At 42.3% G+C, this 22,850-nt stretch overlaps 1 protein-coding gene across 2 annotated transcripts in view; it reads right to left on the reverse strand.

Annotated features, from left to right (window-relative positions):
• The window catches only part of EPM2A (EPM2A glucan phosphatase, laforin), a 41,387-nt gene extending 19,151 nt beyond the window's left edge, over nt 1-22,236 (reverse strand). Inside the window, exons 1-2 of one of the 2 annotated variants that reach the window (XM_069786938.1) lie at nt 21,943-22,236; nt 7,921-8,095 (exon numbers count right to left, since the gene is read on the reverse strand). In XM_069786938.1, the coding sequence (XP_069643039.1) occupies nt 7,921-8,095; nt 21,943-22,204 (437 nt within the window). In that variant the 5' untranslated portion in view covers nt 22,205-22,236. Of the gene's footprint in view, nt 1-7,920; nt 8,096-20,682 lie in introns of both variants that reach the window. The other variant, XM_069786939.1, reaches the window with a different exon arrangement.
• Nucleotides 22,237-22,850: the final 614 nt, after the last annotated feature.

Below are 22,850 nucleotides of genomic sequence, written 5' to 3' on the forward strand. Positions count from 1 at the left end.
TGTTGCCCGCTCCTTGTTTAGAAATTACTTGCTTAAATTACTAGGTCTTTTTTGCTGAACCTTCATTTCAGGTTTTCTTCTAAAGCACCTTGCAAGCCACAAGCTCCTGGTATGTGAATGAAAGCCAGAAGCAGCAGCCAGTCTTCGCAGCTTTCTCTCCCTCTGCTGTCTCACAACACTCAGTCCAACTCAGCTATGCACGTCCTACCAGGTTTTTAAAATTATTCTCAAGAATTTTTTAAATTTGCCAGATTCACTGAGCTGACTAGAAGCACATTGAGCCATGCTCAATGTACTTCATGTGTATAATTTATACATATAAATTATTTGGTTTCCAGAGGAATGACACCTCTAATAAGTGCCGCCCTGCAGAGTTTTGTGCCAATGTGGTGTTACAAGCACCAGGACTCCTGCTGTGGTCCCGTTCCTCTTCCTGCTGCCGCGCACACGCTGACGGTCCAGCAGCGGCACCGCACAGAGCCCAGCCCAGCCCCACAACAGATGAAATTATAGTAACTTCTGAGATGGAAGTCTATGAAGAGCTTTGTTGCTGCAAAAGCTCTCTTTTTTCCTCGGGGCCATTACTGTTCAGGACTTTTAGCAATACTATCAGGAAGTTATTGCATATCCATACCACTGCCCTAGCCATCAAAGTTTAGGGACGCCAACTGGTTCTTCCTCAGCTGAGCCACAGGGCAGTTTGAAGGGCCTTGGTGTTACATCTGAGTATGATTCAGGCTGTGATTAGGGGAAAAAAAAAACCCTTTTCCAAATGTGTAACATCCAAAAGATTTCCTTTTTCTTTGCAGGGATAAGGAACAGAAAGAACTTCACAACCCTGCTTTCCTTCATGAGGAGTATAACAAAGGGAAACAAGATGTAGTGAAGGTGCCATGGAAGACATTTCTTTCTAGTACAGCTGAGTGCTAGGCATTACTCTGGGGGATTCAGTAGTTTCTGAACTGTGAAAATATTCTGTGTTTCATTAGAAATAGTTTGGTTTTCATCAAATGTGGAATCCACATATCAATGTGATTTGGCCTTATTGGCTATCAAGAATTATTCTAATCGCTCTATAACCTAAGGCAATGTAAAATTCCACATTAGATCACTTAAACTGTTATGCTGTTTAGACTATATATATAAACTGTTAAAAAATATTAATTTATCAATAATGCTGACAAAACATTTTGTGGCTTTATAGAAAGAGAAAACACTCAGAAAAGCTGGTGAATATTAATGCCTGCCATTTGAAAAATCGCTGACATAAAAATATTAATAGTTCACAAGTTTGATAGTTTTCAGTCCCATTTGCTGCCAAAATCATCCCCTCCCCCAATTTTATCATATTTACAGAGATAATATACCATCCAGCAGCCATTACTTCAACAGTGTCATCCCAACATAGACAGTATTTTGTGTCTCTCAGCCGCTACAGTATGCAACAAACCCGGCAGCATGCTGGCTAGTAGCCATTCATCAGATTTAACAGACCAGTCACTGTAGGTAGAAGTAATACTGGGAGTTCAAACACTGATGATAGCCATGTAAAAATCTTTAACCTAAAAGCTCTGTGATTTTTTTCTTCTGGCAAAATTTACATCACCCATTCTAATGCCAGATTTTGCTTGTTACTATGGCACTCACAAGAAATGCAATTAGAAATGAGTAGCTGACGTCCAGGAGTTCCCATTTCAAGCCCCTTTCGAGGTGGTAGGTCACGGCGAGGGAACTGGAGCTGTGCTGACAACAGCTATTTGCTAATACTCAGAAAACCAAAATGACTGAAAAGTGAGCTCCCGCGATCCAGCTCATCCCCAGCATTGCACAGGTACCACGGTTTGTGGCTGCACTGCTGGCACACCCTCACTGTATTTCTGTTCACACTTCATGGGACCGGGATTCGTAGCTAACTCTCTGATAGCCTGGCTTAGGTTATCCCAGCCAGGTGCCATCCTGCCCATGCAAAATCACAAAACTCAGAAAAGCGGAATCAGTTTTCAAGTTTTCAAGCCATTTTTAGGGAGGGCACAGTGTGGGGAGTTCATGAAAGAAGAAACTTTTTGTTTGGATGGGCAACAAACGTGGAAGAAAAATGCATTTGTTACCCAATACAGAGATACATCCAAATGAAATAAATGTAAACAAATAAAGGCTTTAAAAACTGATAAAATTCTGACCTCATAATTTGTTTGTCTTCTCACTCTTGCTTTTACTTCCTCACACTCCCTCTTAATTTTCAAGAACTTAAATAAAAAATTGCTTACAAGTCACTTCTTATGTCGATTTGAAACCCATTTTCTTCACAGCAGAGACTAGCAAAAGCATTTCACAGGTCCAGTTGAGGGTGATATAGAAAAATAAATGAAGATACACAAGGGGCAAAACAAAGAATTAATCTTTAAATCATTCCATAAAAGATGATTCCCATTGGTTAGTAAACAATGGTTCTAACTTAGACTACTTTAAGACTATAGCTTAGTATAATAAAACAATATTCAAACGAGTGGTCAAATGTCCTAGTTTCTGGGATAAACACATCACAAAATGTGGCTTAGAATATTTTCATTATTTAATGTATAAAATGGTCAGATAACTTTACAGTTAGAGCCCCAAGTACTGAAATCAAAGGCCAAACTCCTATTAAGTATTTTTAATCAGGATTATTTTACTAGAAGACAATCGAAGACTTTTGTTCCAGAGCTTATTATTTCGTATTCTTTTCTCTAATACCACAAGTACTCATTCTTTAGGCACAGGGGACAGCTAGCTCTCAGCTTTTAATGTTAATTACGGTAACCTCTGTAGACATCATCACTTCTTCTCTTAATTCATAACATAGGCATAAAGTATCAGTTCGGCTTTCTACCACAGTAGCATAGTTCGCTGCACTCTAGGGGGGTTTTGTGACAGATTCCTCTTTAAAGCTTTTTTTATAATTCAGTAATAAAAAAATTACTTCAGAATTACACTCAAAACAGAAAGGTATTTTATTTTGCGAATTAATTAAAACCAATAAGTCAGAAGAGAACTTAAAGAGTAAAAATAAATAAAAGCGCTCTCTCTTGCATTTTTTTCCAGTTGCATAATTCAAAGGTAATTCTGACTTCCTGCTGAACCGAGATGGACATTATTCATTAATACAGGCTAGGGATGGGATACAAGATCAAGATGAAGACACCTAGCCCTGCTTATCTACAAACAAGTGTCTCCAGGCACAGCAATGCTCAATGCATTGCCCAAGGACAGCTTCCCACTGACATCGGAGACATCCTGTAGCATCTGGAACATCTGGATGGGGCTCACAGACATGGCCAAGGAGCTGTAAGGAACCACGCTCCTGTAGTGCGGCAGCTGGAAGCCAGGCAGGAAACTTTAGAGCATCTCCAATGACACTAGACATCAACATTCAAGGAACCAGACAGGATGTTTAATGTCTCATTACAAATCAATAGAGATCTCAGCAGCAGCGTCAGCGGAGTTTAGAGACCAATTCAATTCTTCGGTTCACTCTAAAGTAGACATCTAGTCACAAGTGAGTTGAATTGCTCTTTATAGACATATGAATCTAGTGGTCTTGATCTCAAGCTGAGTCCTACCGCAGATGTCTTTAAACATATCTTTACATTCATCAATCCCAGCGGTGTTCTAACATTCAAATAGCAATTACTGTGCCTCGTATGACCCAAACAAGTTAACAGAAGTTACATTATTTCCCTTCTCCAGTGATCCTCACGCAAAAATGTATTCAAGCAGCTTCTTGTGTTCCACCCCAATTAAAGACGCTTATCAATCAAGTAAACGCTTATTTTCTTCACAGGACAATTACTACAGACAAAAGGAAACTCAGTGCTCAGCAGCAGAATACTGCTTTAGTGCCTCCAGAAGGTAAACAAGAAGCATCTGGATTTTGCCCTGGATCATTACTCATCCACTCACCTATCTACATTAATATTTTAGTACAAATCGGGAGCACACATTTTATGTGACTCTCCTGATCATTCCCACTTAACACTTACCTTAGGTTATAACCTACATTACTACAGCAGTGTTGAAGGAAACTGTCTTGCCAACAAGCTACAAAGCATTTGTAAAGACTACAGCATAAATTAAGTTTAATTTGCAACCATCAAGAAACAAATGAACAAAAATAGTATTTCCAAGCACAAGGGTTCCTTTTCTTTTGATTTATTCTGTCTTACAGAAAACATTAGGGACATAAACACTGATGATAGCAACATGTTCGTTCATCAACTGCACAATTTCTTGGATTATATCCAGTTACAGGAACATCCCACTTGCTCCACAAATATGGAATATTTATATTTAATGGCCTTAATATTAAAGTGCAAAAAAGCTACCATAAAAACTGTACCTCAAAAAATTGTTGTCAGGACCCACGGCTACTCTCATGTAGTGACTCCCCCAATACATTCTTTTACATTTTAAACTCACTGGACATTTTCCTGTAAAATGTTTAGCAGCCATAACAATACTTCAGTCACAGATTAGCTGTCGTTGTCCGAGGAATTCACTTACAGAATCCAGTTTAGCTGCCTTTTACATGCAAAGCTTTGCAAAAGCATGCAAAGTATGTAAAAGATTTTTCTTCATCAGATTTAGGAGATATGACCCACGAAAAGCACACACAATGAATAAAATTACAGTTATGAAGACAATAAATTTGAAGTGTGCATTAGTAAAAATTAGACCCCATAGATGGCATCAAAGTAAGTGTCCTAAAATACATCGTATTTGAATGAGTAGGCAAAAACTATGGGAACTCACTACTTGGCAGGGGTGGATTTGGGAACCTAAAATTAGTCTGAAAATAGGAAACTGTAACTAGATGGCTTTTCCTCTTGGTGATACTCATTCCCGTAGCACCTAATATTGCCATCAAGCATCATTGTCTCCAACATATTACTTAAGGATTTTGTAATTTCAGCGGTCACTCCCTGTCTCGCTCTTATGCAATGTCTTTCTTCTGAGAATTGCAGAGGGGTTTATGTAAATAAGGCGTATAACAGCTGTGAATTAGGAAGTTCCACCTTTCACAGACGGAACTGAAACAGAGCTAACACACCCCAGATTTACAAGTTTTCTGAAGTAATCTTCTCCCAGAAAAATTACAATAACTCTAATTTGCTTTGGGAAATTACAGGGTCCCAAGTGTCCTAACTCTTCTGCAATTTGAAGGCATCTTATTGCAGTAATATCTAACATGAAAGAGAAAGGGACTGTTATTTTCTCCTGAATCAGATTTCAGTGATATGTGTCATTACACGTCCAAAACAAGCGAACACTAACAGCACAGAGGTATCAGTCATGACTCTGCAGCTGCGGGCAAGCTCTAGTTCACACTCAAAAAAAAAAAATTAATTCAAATCCTGCTATGCTTAAAAAACACATCACATACTCTCCAACCTGAATGACCAACACAATGTGAGTTCTCTAAATATGAGTTTAAACATAAATTCACTGATTTATGAGCAAACACATCTGTACTGAATAAGAAAAACCTGATTCCTCAGAGCATTGCCATCAGCCTCAGTATTATTCAGACCGATTTTTGGCAGCAGCAGGAAGCAGGCTCTTCTCACCCTCCTGCAGCCCCTTTAAAGTTGAGGCACATGTTTTATGAAGAAGCAAGGTGGTAACGAAGCTCAGAGCAACTGTTTCTAATTGTTGTGATTAAACAGAGGACAAGTAAAATCAGTCCCAGGGCTCACATGGGAGGCCATTTTGACAGAGATGAACATAGAGAAGGGGCTCATGTCAGAAGTTTTCATTGATAAATCACTTCTCTCCAGCCGCTGCCGTTCTGTAAAGAACCTACAGCTGGTGACAGGACTTGGAATTTGTGCTCATAAAGCTTCCCGCAGTAGTGCTGCTCCGTTACAGTGTGCAAAAAAGGAACCTTAGCTGGATAACTATGATCCGACCATACACTGAGCTTTTAACCGTACAGGCAGAGGGACTGGCTTTTTGCTTCTGTTTTTTTGTTGTTGGTTTCGTTGTTGTTTTTTTTTCTTTTTGGTGATATTAATCTCCCTAGTACTCTTCTGAATCAATAAATCCATTACAAAATAAAGGCATTTTCATCAGCTCACTTCAGCTGCTCTGCCAAAACCCAAAATCTTCATCAGCCAGTATTTTTGGGCTGCTTTGTTATAACCAGCAGAACGGTGAATCCGCTCCCAACTGTTAATAATTAAAAAGTCATTTAAGGCTGCATATCTTCAAAGTATTAAAAATAATTATGCGACAGGACTGTTATGGGGTTCGCTCACTTAATATAGCTCAAAGAAATGAGATAAGAATTACTGAAGATGTACATATAAGGTTGCCTTGCAATGAAGGTATGTGTGTGTGAGAGGGCAACAGAGAAGGAGATCGTCATCTGGAAAAGACTACACAACTCAGAAAATTTTCTTCAAATATTCTTTAGGGGAATCTGCAGCTTTTTACCTAATCTTGGAAACACATAGTAACGCAGATAAGGCAGCATTAAATGGATCACTGCTGCCTCTGGAAAGGAAGATAAGTTAGCCTTTGGTACTTAGATATTCGCTTTCTGACAGCTGTTCTTCTTTCTCACAAACTTCCTCTGCCAAGCAAAGATTATTTGGGATTGACAAGTCTGTGCTTTGGAATAAACAAGATCTTTTCTCTGATAGGACGCTGGATACAGATGCTTAAGATACAGATAACAGTATAGTCTGTCAGGCATATTATACAGCTTGAGGGGGTCTCAGGAAAAAGGTACCAAGCCACACGAATGCGTACATATGCCTAACAGCGTTTATGAATCCGTGCTATTCCAAAAGATAGCAAGAGAAGGAAATCTTCACCTCATACACTGCAACTCTGACAAGAAAAAGACAATTCTGCTTCCTCCCCTGTGGGAGGGTGGAGACAGAAGAGTAGAAAGAGGAGGCAAGACGGTGAGGTTGGCGTCGCTGAAGCGGTAGTCTGGAGAAATTCACACAAAGCAATGCTATGACCTAAGGAAAGTACGAGGTGCTTTAATTTCTTCCAAAAATACGTATCCCTTTGGGATCACTAGCTGCTCCATAACCAACACCAGCTGCACGTGGCATATCAGGGCTGCCAGCATTCATGCAACCATTATCAATCAACACACTTGCTGCCACATCCATGACTGGAGATGTGGAAAAAAGTTACAAATGGTCCCAAATTCCTCAGTGCCACTGTGTTAACCACGAGTGCTAAGGCTGCTGCTCTAAATAGAGCCTGTCCTTTATCTGCAGCCCTAAAGGGCGGATACCCCTCTTCTCTTTAAGCTTCATTGTCTCCTAATTCAGGCTGGGATGCTTCACTGGCGAGGCGCTGGACTCAAGTGAACAGCACGGAAGTACAAACATTTTAAGACTTGTCTAAGTTTTAGTATTTTTTTTAAATGCATTCACAGAAGCAGAAGTCATCTATAACAGCTGTCACTAATTGCAGTTGCTGCCGCACAGGAGCGATAACGCAACACCCTAAAGTTCTGGTGCTGGAATATATTCTTTTTGTTTCCCAGGACATGTTTTTCAGCAAAATAATCCCAAACCAAACACATTACATATTACATGCATATTTACATGTGTATTTGGACAAGCATTTGAAAATGACAGTTCCTCATAAATGTATCCATAAATTACCACTAGTCATTTTCAGATATGATGCAGCTTAACACACCTGTACAGGCTGCAAGTATCCTTGAACTCCGAATCTCTCCTTTTCATTGCCAAAAGTGACATTTAATTGCAAAGAGGCATTGAATCTTTGTTAAACTTTACTGTTACATACATACTACCATTCACCACTTCAAATTCAAAGTTTGCTGACATTATGTCAGTACAGATTTTCTGTTTGAATACTTGACACCAGCCAAGCCCTGCACTTTTCTTTTACCTGGAGTAATGGATAGCTTGATGTCCTGCAATATTAAAATAGAAGTCAGTTGTATGTTTCATCTCATCAGTATGTCCAGACACTTCAATCCAGTGTGCTATTGGGAGGCAGTAAACTCCATCTACTATGTTGCTCTGGTTGTAAACACAACTTCGATCATGATGGGGCCCATTACCTAGAACAGAAGAAAGGACAATTGCAGGCTGTGCATCTGGAAAATCTTCTGAAAGATTTGCCTGAGACGTGAACTGAGTATTTAAGGCCAGGAGTGGTGTTTGCTGCCTGTTCAAACCGCATTTCTCATAACACATTATTAACACCTGAAATGGTTGTTTCAGAAGCACTGCCACAAAGCAAATGTTCAGCATTAAAATAAATTTTTGCAAATTATTGCAAAAAAAACCCCGTTAAAGCTGTATAACACTCCCAAATCCTCAACTGTGGCACTTAAAATTTCAAGAATAATTAAGTTCCTCATTTGGCGCCTGATAATACGTGACCTCAGCATCCAACGTTTCTGCTGTGTGACCTCCCTCTGGGGGGTCCGGCTTGCTGCAGCCCGAGGTGTAGCTCTGACACAGCACAGCAGCGTCACCTTGCCTCAGGCTTACTTCTAATGAAATTGCTGAGCTACGAGAAAGACCTTGGAGAAAGCACAGAGTACAGCCATGCAAGAGCAGAAAGGTAAACCCTAAAACCGCAAACAAAGGTAGGACTGGTGACACCGGATTTGTTACCACCTTAAGGATTCAAGAGGAAAAAACACCAACGTGGAAAGGCATCAAATCCCGAAGAAGAAAAGAAGCAGGTTGCAGACAGCAACCTGGCAGCAAGGCAGACGTGTTTCAGGGAGAAGTGCCCGGGGGTCCTCCTCCACCTCACTCACAGCCGCCTGGCCAGCAAAGACCCTTCAGGTGTCCTGCGTGGGACAGGACGCACACCCGCACCTAGCCTAGGAGCTCATTAAATCCTGTCTTTTACGTTTGCTAACCGATAAACAATCACTTCGTACTCTTCAGATGTACACGTCCTGCTTACAGAGTCTGTTCATACACAGTAAAAGTTGCCCAAAGTGACCCAGAGAGAGATGGTCACATCTGCAATGGTGAGTGATCACAATTACCTAAAATGGCCCTGTCTAAGGTGAGAATTTTTTCTTATGGTTTCCACTATCTAATATCCATTACCCCTTCTTCTTCTCTTACAGCAGTAGTGTGAGCTTTAGTACAGAAAACCAATTTTTAATACCATGCCAGAGTAAGCAACTTGAATTGAACCGGGTCGTGTCATCAATGAAAAGGTTATCTAGCCTCCAAAAATTCCATACATGTAGATTCTGTCGTCCCCCCCCCAAATTTTACATACTTACTGTAATACTAATTGCCATGTAGGAATTATTGTGCAGATTAGAAGTGACCTAGTCTGTGGCTTGCTTTTAATGTAAGCCTGTTACACTTATACAATATTAATGATGTTAGAACATTTCTGAGTAAAATTACACCCAAAGGAATATCTTAAAATTTCACACTGCACGTAAATGCATGACCAGCTTCCAAGTACCACATTTAGGTAAATTTGCTAGAGCAAGAGAATTTTGGGAGATGTATTAATGCAATGATTGGAGAATAAGACTAACATTTAATACTAAAGCTCAAACAATCTCCTTATTTCCAGATGACATGCAGCACATTTTATCATAATTGTGAAGTATTATTATTTACCCAAAAGAAAAAGAAAAACCTAGGCAGAAAACTATTTTTCTTTCTATATTGCTGAACCATTATGCATCATATGCAGTGGCAGGACATAGCTTTTGATAAGTAAGGGGAACAAGATCAGTATATAGCTCCTGAAGCTACAAATCTTGCCACTACGTTTTTCTCTCACATTTCTAATTGTTTACACATTCATACCACTTTTTAACAATATTTGAAGACTGCAGTACACATCAGCGAATACAACAGCGTAACAAAACCTGTGGATGTTTATGATGCTTAACTGACTTCACGTATTCAGCAAAACCTTTACAACGGCAAATAACACATCTCGCCTTCCCCATTTTACTCTCCGAGAACTGTCTGCAGCGATGCACGTCCCCATGGCCCTGCCCTGCCATCACAAGGCTGTGTCCCATCCTCGGGCACATGTCCTTGGGCAGATGTCCCCTCCCAGCCTCAGCCCCATCCCCAGGAGGTGCCCGACACTGGGGCTGGGACTGGGACTGCCCCGCGGCACCCAGCTGCCTGCGGCCAGCCCCACGAGGCGTCCCTGCAGCCCTCCGTCCCGGGGGAGCCCTCACTGCACCCTAGCAGTTTTGAACCACGTTCTCAGGCCCTCTGGCTCTTTTGCTGCTCCCAGCCCTCTTTCTCCTTGCACGCAGGTGCCCTTGTACCCACTCTGGCTCCCGCAAGGACCGCCCCTTCCATTGCTCACAGCTGTTCCTCCTCTCCCACCAGGGTTTCTGCATTAATTTTTGTAATCACAATCTATGAGCTCTCCCTCCTGCTTAATTTCTTCTTTCCTCAAGGTGCGAGTCAGTCCACAAAGACAACAAAGCCTCAGCCTTCGTCTCCATGTTCCCAGTTGTACCACGACATGCTTCCTACTTTCCCATTTCCGACTGCTGCTGCTTGAGGTGCATGTGCTTCTGTCATTTGCCAGTTTTACTGTCCATCCTCCTTCTCCTCCAGCTTTAATTCTTGCTCTTTTTTTCCTTCCTTCTCTATCATCTGCCTTCTTAAATGGCAGTAACCTCCTTACCTTGTAACCTTTTCACCTTCACTGTTATTCATTCCCTTACCTAGCCTACAAACACACGTGAAAGCAGGGCCAAGAGTAAATTGCCACGAGGCATTCGCTTCATTCGTTCCCTCAAACAGTTTTTATCAAATCTCAGTCTGAAAAGCTTCCTTCTCCAATTGTTATTTATTGTTGTTGATTTTTCTGCACCACTCAACCTCACCTTCCCGCTGTGGCCTACAGTCAAACAGGAATCTCAAAAGGTATGTTTCTGTCTTGGCTGTAATACTCAGGTAAACAATAACAGCTTGCATTTGTGACATTTTTCATGAGAATTGCATAGCTCTTTACTACTCCATACGTTATATACTGATCTATGAATTAACAACCCTGTTATTGAAATATGATATCTGTGCAACACAGTGTATATGAATATATATTCAACATATATATATTCATTTGTGGATGTATATATTCATGTACTTGTTGAATATGTATTCAACAAATAGAGTGATATAATTTTAGACAGGAAGGGCAGAGTGCTACGATCTCCAAGAAATACAAATTTAGAGAACAGTATGATCACACTGAACTGTGTTCAGGCAGCTGAATTCCCTATTCCCCCTGCAAGAGTTATGAAAGAAGGCAATTACCACAAATGATCAGGATCTCACTACCCAAGTAATATCCAAATGATACACAGGTGTTTTTCACTACAGTTTGCTTCACAAGACGCATTTAACAAGTAAGTTTCAGAAGAAGAGAAAATTTTTCTATCAGGTCACATCATGCTTCTGCTAGCACAGTTTGTCACAGGAAAACCATAATATTTTGATTGCCATAAAACAACAATGCAAGGAAATAGTTTCAGAAGTAGAGCCAGGTGACAAGTTTGGAGGAGTAATGTAGAACTCACTGATAATTTAGAGCTGCTAGATTGAATTCTCTCAACTTTATCTTCCAGAGTCATTTAATACAAAAATAAAAGTCAACCAATGAAACCAGCTTTCATTCAAGGTAACTGATCATAACCCATGTTTTAAATAGCAAACAATTAGCATCACTTACATGCTCTGTTACATATTTGCAGAATGTATACAGCTAGGAAAATGGGCACAGGTTGGGTGATGAGCAGAAATCATTTGCTGGATAACCCTCAGTCCTTCCTTGTCAACCCCTATTTTTTTTAAACTTTTCTCATGACTTTCCTCTGGCTGAGGCAAGGTGCATCAACCTCATGGTGCGAGGTACGTCCAGGCAAAACGTGCCTTAGTTCCATCTTAGCCCCTTAGCTCTGCTTAGGGAGCAGAATCCTTGCATCTCAACTGTGGTAGACTTACAGACAAGCCAGCCCAAGACTTCTCACAAGCGCTGGAAGAGCTCACGCCAAGAACAAAATAGCTTTCAGAGGCAGGATAAAAATCTGACACACTGAGCAAAACACTTACTCTCCCCTCCCTCACCACGACAGGCCAAGCAAAGTCCTTTCTGGGTTTGGATCCCTGGAGCACGGAGACTTTCCCAAGCCCAGGACAGCGAGCTGGGCAGGGTGTTCGCTACAGGCAGTGACCAACAGCCCCACGGATCAAAGACGACCTCTTCCTCGCTCTCCCTCTCGAGTCCAGGGCTGTTGGGTAGTTTGGGAGGAAACAGAGCACGTGATAAAGGCAGTGGGACCAAGCTCTGCAGAATCTGACTCTTCTCAGTGCATGAGAAGCATGTTGCTGCCCTTTCTAATTTCTTACCTTCTGCTCAGGCACCAGAGAGAAGAGACAGCGGCCGGTGCAGACAGAAGCGCCCCGAGACTGCCTGCGCGCAGAGTCTGGATGTGCCTGCTCACGTCCAAAGCTGCTCATACCCACACCAACTTCCTACTCCACTTAAACCTCAAGCCTGTCCTACCCCACAAGTCACCATTATCTGCTTTATCTGAAAGACCACCGCACCTTTGTATTTTCTAAGTAACTTCACTAAGAATTCAAGATGCAGCAGCCCTTCCCCACAGAAACTACGCTCAGCTTTGTCGCTCGCTTCTCAAATTGCACAAAGCATTTCATGAAGTTAACAAAACTGAAGGCCTAAGTGCTGAAGTTTAGTTTCTGCACCTGAAGCTTGGAAAGGCCCCCACTTACATGCTGGGAAGGCGATCCTGACTGTGCTGGGCAACCACATCTGCCAGGATGTCTCTACATCACCGTCTGGCACGGCACAAACAGAGAAGGTCCAGGGTTTAGGTTGCTGCAGTCCAACACGCTTCCAGGACCGCAAGTGGCACGTCACATCTTTACCAGCAACCAAGCGTGCATCACCGGCCAGTCCCAGGCACATACCGCTCACGCAGAGATGGAACGGCCGGAGGACTTCGTGTCCCCTTTTACCAGCTGCGTTCTCTAGACTTCACTCCATTAGGAGGGCAACAGCTGGAAGCGTAACAGTGCTGAGCGTGAGGGCACACGGCAGAATCCCCAGGGGAGCTGCGAGGCAAATTCTCACCAAAAGGAACCCTTTGGTGCATAAATTGTTCGTGTAAATTCATCTGTCCCCTTACACTGACTAGTCTCCCCAAGCTTACCCAAACCTTGGACGAAGACTTCAAGATACTTTGAATAACCACACCACACTCCCCCTCTCCGATTCCACCAGTCCCCAGAGTGGGAATTCATCACAACTCCCATTTAAACACTCCGCTCAGGCACAGCAGTCGTGCACCTCCTCACCAGCATTTGCGAGACGAGCTCCAGTCTCAGAACTCACACGTTACTCACAGCACAAAACACCAGACCACTGGGTAGGCTTCCAGGTACTTTTAATATGAAATAAACAATTATTTGGGTGAAATTTGTATTATTTTTTTTTTATAGTCAAGAAAGCATTGTGCAGCCTCAAAGATTTGGGGGAATTTTAACAGCATTTCAACTTTTCTGTTCCTAGAGCCAGTAGTAAGGCAAAGAAAATCAAATCTGTTTTCCACTCGCCTGTTCATCTTTGCAGAAAAGAAAACAAGCACAAATGCCCTTTGAGAAAGGGCAATACCCAACAGGAAACACATGTTTTTACAGCTCAAACCACTTCTACATTAATATTTTTCTTCACCTTGTTTTTATTCATATTGTTCCAAGTGGCAGAACATTGGTTTAATTATTTATTTTTGGGAGGCAAATACACAATCATTTGAAAACCTGTAAAATTCAACCATAAAAAAGGTTAAATATCTGAACAGTACTGATCCTCTTGTTAATTGATCACATAGACTTTCCTAATCAAAGAACAAAAGGAATTTGGAAGAGTTTATTAGAAGATACAGGTCCTAGTTTGACCGCTAGGGTAGTGCTCTTTTTCCTTCAATAAGCTCCAGAATGAGGACTTATGGCTCCTGGTTTAGTGCATATGAAGGATGATCAAAGCGCCATATGAAGGCAGCTGGCTGCACAAACAACCAAACAAAAGATTAAAACCAAAGATCTCCACATAACTGATAAATGGCAGTAGCAAAAGACAGAGACAAGAACAAAACAAAGGAAAAAGAGATGATGATAAAGTAAGGAAAATATGTCCAAAGATCAAGGACTGAAAGAAGATAAGTGGGGACCAGAAGAGGATCTTCTGAAATTCAATCTAATCACATACAATAACAGAATACAAAGGAAAACCTTCAGTTACTATTTTATTACAGCTGTACTGAAGAGATGAAAAAAGTATAATCCAATAGTCTGCCAAAGGCACAGACTCATCTTGACACAGAGGACAACTGCACACGGATTGCATGATGTTCTGGAACAGCCAGACTAGTGAAATTATCAGCTTGATCTTAAAAAATAACGAGCAAAATCTGGGTCAATGAAATTTCTCAGCACCATTAAGTGTGGTGCATAAAAATAACCATGAATGAATGAAAAAAATAAGATTGCCTCTTCCACTGCCTCGGCAGAGCTCTTTGCAGCAAAGCCACTTAGTGTACTGCTCAGCCACAGCTCTCCCAGCTATCACCTTGTCGCATACCTTGCTGGAAGTTTTAATTTTTTTCTGTTTTTTCCTGCGTGAGGGAAGGTATGTAGAAACTCCAGGGCACAGCAGCAGCCATAGAGGTGCCGTTTATCTCATCCCTGCCTTAGCCAAATCCTACACCACAGGCGTACGACTTCCAAACCTCCAAACCCCAGCAAGGTCAGCGTGTTCCTCAGTTCAGTGCAACCTTTGAAAAACCACAGGGCTACGTGGATGACCTTAGATATGCACATTAGCTTCAATGGCAGCTAAAAAACTCCAAACAGCAAGCAGCCAAGGCAATTTTCAGATCACCTACTTACAGATCAGTAAGAGCAAAGACTTACTTTTTTAATCTGCCATAAATTTTGCATGAACCAGCAGGCTTTACGTGTCAAGTCAAAATTTTAAGTAAGCCTAAATATTATAAATAATTACATTTGCAATACTAAATGAGGTCCTTTAACAAGGTAAATGAACATCTTGAGTTCATGCTTAGAAATTCCCCTGGAAGAGTTTAATAACATCATAAGCACTATCAACACTCTGGGGGCAGAAGAACAGGGAGGGGTTCAGGAATAGAAGATTTAAAAAAAGAAAAAAAGTAATAGAACAACAGGAACTAAAGGAAACATACAAAAAAAATAATCTCTGAAATGAAGGATTTAAGATTAAGGATTTAAGATTAAGTATTTGCTAGCTTCCTTATCTTTCATACCAACATTACAACAAAGAAAAACCTCAAGTCCTATTTTGGACACAATTCTCACAGTTATCCAAACGTGCTACTGCATGGTGTCATTATCAGACATTACTCTAATTGAGCTTCCTTCACTACACTTCAAATATTCAAATTTACTTATCCTTCACACCAGATTCTGATGTTAAGGTCTCCCTGCTGCCTAACTGTCTGAACGAAATTCAATCTCCGATATCCTGAAATAGGATCTGTCCCAATCCCACCAAGGCTGAATTGCTATCGATTGTTAAAAAGCAGAGCGGGGGAAGGCTGAATTCCCCTCACGGAACTGAGCGAGGTCAGGGATTTTGGCAGTTTTGAGTCTGGCACCGGCTCTTAGACTGGAGTCCCACCTTCCTGAAGCCTCAGCAAAGCCCCCGAATAGCTGCCCTTTGGTTTTACACCTCTGCCAAACAGCACCAAACACAACATTTGAATTCTCTATGTCAGGTACTAACCCTTATTTGTATGCTTAATAGAAGTATGCCTACATTGCTTTTTAATGCTACTTTTTTTTGCTGTCAATAAACCATCTTCCCTTTAGATTCTGAAAACAGTAGATGAATTTATTGTTTTACTTGAATACCTAATATTACTATACAGCAAAATTGTTAATTTGCCACACCTAGTTCACTAACTCCTTCTCCATGACGGGTTTGATTTTCAGAAATGTTTCCTTGCATTTGCCAGCCTCAAAGAGATATCCAAAAAGCAGACAAGTATTTCTATCATACCCAGCACGTTTATTTTCTACCAGACTTAAAGCGGGCTGTTTCAAATTCTTTTGGTAGGGCTGATACATACAACCAAGGAAACAAGTTTTAAATCTATTAAAAACCAGGCTGAATTTGAGATTTTTTTAGTCTATTAGTCTACTCCTAAGAGAATTCTTTTTATGGATTTTTTTTTAATTATGCCAGAATTAGAACTAAGGGGTTTACCAGAAAGCCCTCCTCAGCACTTAATGGTGTTAATCAACAAGGCTTTTTTTGGTTTTAAATCAGAGATGAGAAAATAAGAGTTTTCAAAGGCAACTTTCAGAAACATGTTTTATTTCTCTGTCTAGGTCTGCTTAGGCACAGGTGTTTCTCAGTGGGAGCTGCTACCATACTAAGAGTTTTTAACCAAATGCCCAGTCTAATGATGTAGATTAGGCCAGAGAAAAGCAACTAAAAGGGAATTCAGCTCATGTAAAAAAGAGGTTCTTCTCAGACAGATGGTGGAAATAATGAAGGGAATGCAGATGATAGAATAATGGCTGATAGCAACAAAATGTATAATGTAATACAGTCTTCCTAACTGCTTTGAAACTCTCTATGGCATTGTACTATGTATTACTGACTGTTACTTTCTACCATACCAGAAAAGTGAACTATAGGCAGGAAACAAACTACATCAAAAGAGTAACCACAGTAAAATCTTAACCAAAGTATCATCCCAGTTACTTATTGCTTCTCAGTGCTTCACGCCATTGAAAATAAATTCTCGATCCATATTGCATACTGCTGTCACTTGGAAGTGAGGGCAGAGATTGAAGTGTGGGGTGGGAAAAACGGTAAATAAATCAAGAATTTGCATAAACAATGCATTTATTGTAACTTTACCATTATAAACACAAATGCTTTAATTACGCTCTCACAGCAGTCAGAGCTGGCCCCCAATTATCTCTGCAGGTGGGATATGACACATACCTGCCAAATCCAGAGGAACGCACGTGTACATACTTATTTTTATTCTTCTAATTTTGCAGTTTCATGGGCCCCTCTCCCCTCTCCGTTGTTGTATTGATCTCCAGTAGTCTGCTCAGTCTAAGCTGGTTAATGCTGGCACACAGATAGGAAGTAATGACAAACTTGCTACCAATTAGTTCTACCATAATCCATGCTAAACTAAGTATGTGTCTTGAGGGGGCTGAAGAACAAAAACACCAGGAGCTATTGTGCTTTGTAAACAAAAGTTTCTCTCCATTCATTAAAGAGGTATTGGGTGGTAGATTTCAAAGTTACCCACTTTTACTCATAAAGTTTCCTCACATCTGAAACGTGTTAAGGCATCCAGCATTGTCCAGAAAGCAACAGCGTTGCACAAACAAAATGCATATTATGCACAATTATTCAGCTACCAACATCCAATCGTGTTTTATGTTCCTTCCTAGTCCCTACCTACTTCAGAACAAGACTGGGATGGTGGAAGCAGGTAAAGCCCTGGATTATTTTCAAAAGCAAAACGGATTACACTAAATACTGATGAAATGTGCAAGTAGCTGCAAGAAACCAGGCAGTCGCTGGCTATACACAGGTAAAATGGCGACACCCAGTGGGAACAACACTATATAAAATATCTGCATTAAAAGAAGTATGAAGAAACGTTACCCTCTCCAGGTTTTGGGATTTTTTCTTTTCTTTTAATAACAGAACTGCTACCTAATTTGGGGACCTGTAGATTAGCTTTGGGAAAGAAAGGAAAAGAGATGCATCTCAGTTACAGAAAAATAATGTGCGTCCAACTGTACTTCTCCAGAATGGCCTCAAAGAATTTTTACATTGCTTTTATCCTGCTATGGCTTAGCCCAAAATATTTTTTATTCTGTTCCAATCTCTCCAACTCAAAAGGCAACTAGGTATTAACTTCCCACACAGCCCTTAAAGAACCTCCCTCATTAAAATAAGAAATTATACCTGGTTTGTTCCACGAAGTTGAGGCCAACAAGTGAGACTGGTTTAGGTTTCAACACACTGCCACTTTAAAAATGAATTTTAATGTGCCTTACCATCACCAATGTTTTCAGCCAATCAGGTGCTCAACTCTTGAAAGCCATGAGCAAATTTTACTTCCGATATTTTCACTAATTACATTATGGTCTTATGAAAACCTTTATTACTCCATAAATGTACCAGGCTTTTTGAACTATCATCAGAAGTCTACAATGTCCAACAGGTGGCTTAAACTGCAACTAACAAGCTCACAGGAACATGAACTGGAAATGTTGGAAAGCCAACGTACCTAGGCACAGGCTGCGTAACCTGACCGTTTCTAAATCGAACTGTGTTGCATTGTTTGCTCTGGGCCCCCAAGAAACTACAAAGAACAGCAGCATGTAAGTGCAAACAAGACACCTCCTCTTCTCTCCTCCCCACCTCCCCAAAACTAGAGATGGGTTTTTTTGGAAGGAATCAGGCTCTGCTCACCTGTACAAATTACTAAAAGGTAGGTTGATCGTGCTTTTCAGCTTTAACTGGCAATACTGTATCCATCAAGCTTCAGTCAAGCACCAACTACATCAAACTAATGGTTATGTGAAAATGGATCAACATTTTAGAATATAAGCTTATAATTTTTATATATATTTCTTCCCCTTCTCAAAGCATAAGGTTTCAATAGACTGTATTCCATCATCTCAGAATACAGTTTGGGGCATACCCTTAGCAACTCCTCTGTCCTTTTATAGAACATGTATCTTCTATAGCACCTACAGTTTATTTAGACCAGAGTAAAGGGGAAAAAAGGCATAGATGAGTGTTGAAGCATAAATTCACAAAAATAAATTCAAGCGTAAGTTTCATCTTGTATTTATTTAGTTTTTACAGGAGGCACAATATACTTTTACTTTCCAAGCTGAAAGACACATAAATAAACCCAGTTCTGAAGAATCTACATCAAAAGCAAAGTACACAGAAAGACACATAGGATGCAGTTGGGGGGGGGGGGGGGGGGGAAGTTATATACACTCATTTATTTTTTCTAACAGGTAAACGTATTCCCAGGTTCTAAAGCTCAACATAACCAACCTGTTTTCCACAGATACTGTAACACAGTCAAAAACTCTCCTGGGTAACAGGCCCTCCAGATGAGCTCACAGCAGGCAAGTAACATACCATCCCTGTAGAAACCTCACTTGGGCCAGAGCGCATACAGAAATCGTGTGATTTGAGCCAGAAGAGCCCAACAGCTTTAAGTGACAGGCCGGGGATGTAGGCTGGCATCATCTCCCTAGGATAGCAGAGGTAAGCATCTGACCCTTCAGGAGCACAAGAGAAGCCTCCTCTCCCACCTCATCCTCCTAGAGAGGGGAACTAGTTCCCTCCAGACACGAGCAACAAGCCAGCAACCCTCCCGCAGGCCAAGTCTTGCCTGAAGGCTTCCTACCAGACTACCTGGCAGAACCCAAAGGCCACAGAACACTGGCTCATGACTTTGACTCTTCCAGCCCACAGAAATAAATACCCTTACTTTATCCTTCACTTTCCCAACTGCGTTGGAATGACTGTAAGGATGAACTAAACTTAAAACATATGATGCAACATGTACTGTAGTATTATAAAAAAAATAATATGCATTACTAGTGGAATTCTCACATGAAGTATACTGACACAAAAACTGGGAGTAATTTTCTTAAATATAGCACATTATTTCACATCCAATATATGTAAACATCTGACATCCATAATTGGACAGGAGTTTCTGTGGTTACAGATGAATGCCCCAACTCATAAATTTAGAGCAAGTATCATTCTGCACTTTCCTCTATCCCTCATGACCATGTCTTCAAAATTCCAGATGTTGTGTAACTGCTAAATGTCTCCCAAAGCACATTTTTAATTCTAAACACACAGGATACTAAGCATTTGCTTATCACCAAAAAAAAGTTTTGTTCTTTTTTTAAAAAAGGTAGGTGTCTTTTCAAACTGTGATTTTTACAGGAATAAACAGATGACAGCCAAAACTTTCATTGATCTACAGTTGGAAAAAAAAAAAATCATTAAAACAAAAGACATAAAAGACTGCAAGATATTGCTTAATTATTGGATAGAAAAACATCCTTAAGCTCCCTTCATGTAATACAATAAATTTCAGGCTTTAAGCAAATTTAGTTCTTTCTGGTAAATAACAACTTAGAAAAAAATGATTGATATGAATGACTAATTAAAAAAACCCTCCACATTTGGATGATATGCCCATTTGTTTTCTATCATTCTAGCTAAGCAATAAGCTCAAACTGCTGAGCATCCACAATGACAAGAACAGAATCCCACATAGGTTAATCCTAAAACTGCATCAGTAGCACTACTGCCAAAACAGAGTATGTTTATTACTCAACAGACTACATTTACTCAATGCACTCCCAGGTCTGGACAAATACCTTGAGATATCATTACTTCCAAACTAGACAGTAACCATCACCTTACAGTTGCAGATTCTCTATAGAGACTGGAACACTCTATTATTATTTCTATATTCTGTGTGTGGTGAGGACCTCTTTATATACCCATATGACTGGCATATTATGCACAACTTGGCACCTTCAAAAGAGACCCAATTCTGCTTCCTTGGACAGATGCAAAGATTTTTATTCCATAAATTCACTTTTCCTGCATTTCTGCAAAAGAAAAACATGGTTAAAGCAGGCAGAATGTACTATTTATTTTAGCTGCTAAACAAAACAATTACATGGTGTAAATAGTACTTCATGATGTAAACTCCTATGAATGTACTATTAACACGTAGTCTTTTATTAGTATAAAGAAGAAAAACCAAATGCAACAGTTATGATGACATGCATGTTTTAGTCTTATGTGACAGAACAGCAGTTTAAAAGTGTGATATGTGTTCTTAATACGGGTGAAGAGCAACTGCTCTACAATGTGTTATTTTGGTATATGGATTATAGAACTATTTTATCAGTTACAAAAAAACCCCTCACAAATTACCTAGTCATCCGTCTTCCTTTCACCAAGTCCGATCCATTCCTCAGTGACAAAAGGTACATTTAGAGCTTTATTTGACTTGGCATACAATTTAATGAGTGTTCTCTCTTATTTAAGATACTTAAATATACCAGAAGAGCAGACGGGAACTGACTAAAGTTATTCAACATTTGACAACACGCAACAGGAGAAGTTCATGGTGAAAGTACTACTGAGACAGCAAGAAGACCGGAAAAGTCGTGACAGAACTCTTCCCTATTTTGTTTTTTTTGTCAGCAATTCCAACGGTAAAATTTACCAGCCTGAAAATGCCACGGTGACATTTCAGCTTCCTGAAATACAAGTAACAAATCACACCTCCTTAACGGGCAAGTAAGAAGTTCTGAATTCTTTACTTCTGGGGAGAGAAAGAACACAGCACATCAGGACAAGGGATGCCTGAAGCAAGCAAGAAATAACGGACCCGCCTCACAGAACTTTCACCAGCCCCGCAGAGAGCCTTCCTTCCGCGCTCGCCCTCCCCCGCCGCACGGTCACAACCCGCCTCGTTAGCGAGCGCTCGCGTCATGTCACGACAGCCCAGGAGGTTCGACCTGCCAGCGCAGTTCGGGCCTTCCCCGGGCGGGAGGCGCCGCCGGCAGCGCCGAGCTCCGGCCGGGGCCCGGCTGGAGCGGGACAGCCCTCCCGGCCGACGCTGCGGGGCTCCGGGCGGGAGGCGGAGCCGCCGGCGAGCCCTCAAGGAGCGGAGCTGCCACCGCCGCTCCGCCCCTCCAGGCCCACCCGAGGGCCGGGCGGCGCCGGGCCGGCCCGCTCCGCTCCGCTCCGCTCCCACCAGCCTCCCGGCCCGCCCGTTACCTTCCCAGAGGAGTTCGCCGCCCTGCCGCCGGAGGAACTTGTACCAGAAGGGGCTGGCGGCGTCCTCGCCCGGCAGCGCCACCTCCGCCAGCCACAGCGCCGGCTCCTGGGCAGGCAGCGGGGCGGTCGGCCGGGCCGGTTGCATGGGCAGGGCGCGCTGCGGGTCCCACCCGCCCAGCTCCGGCCGAGAGCCGGCCACCAGCAGCGAACCGCCGCCCTCCGTCATGCGGGCCGGCAGCACCACGCCGAAACGGAAGAGCATGGCAGCGGCCTCCGGCTGCGGCTGCGGGGGGGACTCCGCCCTTAGGCCGCGCCGCACGTCCGGCGGGGCGGGGCGGGGCGGGAGGAGGGCAGCGGGAGGCGGGAACGGCCCCTCGTCCCGGCGGGGCGGGGCGGGGCGGGGCGGGAGGCGGGCAGCGGGAGGCGGGAACGGCCCCTCGTCCCGGCGGGGCGGGGCGGGGCGGGAGGCGGGAACGGCCCCTCGTCCCGCCAGGGCTTGGCCCGGGCTGTGAGGGGAGGGCTCGCGGACGGCCCGCCCGCCCGCCCGCGGCTGGGGAGGCTTCCCTCCCAGAACAGCGGTTGGGAGCGCGTGGCCTCCTGAAATTAGGGCTGGGGCAGAGGGTCGCCTCTGCCGGTAAATACTAGGGTTTCCAGGCGCGTTACGTATACGGGCTTTGGCAAGCGAGCGTTACTGCTTTGTTAAAGGAAGCTACTGCGATTTCTCCTGGCAGCCCGGACTTCATTGAGCGCAGCAAACACATCACTAAATGACTGCCGTACGCGCAGCGTCACGAACAAAGTTTAGCCTCAGATAGCCTCCGTCATGTTGGTATCTTCTCTGCAGACGGGCAGGTAGTCGTGGTGAGGCCAGAAATGCGGCAATCTGGGGGAGGTAGAAAGCCTTTTAA

This window comes from Haliaeetus albicilla, chromosome 7 (genome assembly GCF_947461875.1).
Source record: "Haliaeetus albicilla chromosome 7, bHalAlb1.1, whole genome shotgun sequence".
In the NCBI taxonomy this organism is placed as follows: domain Eukaryota; kingdom Metazoa; phylum Chordata; class Aves; order Accipitriformes; family Accipitridae; genus Haliaeetus; species Haliaeetus albicilla.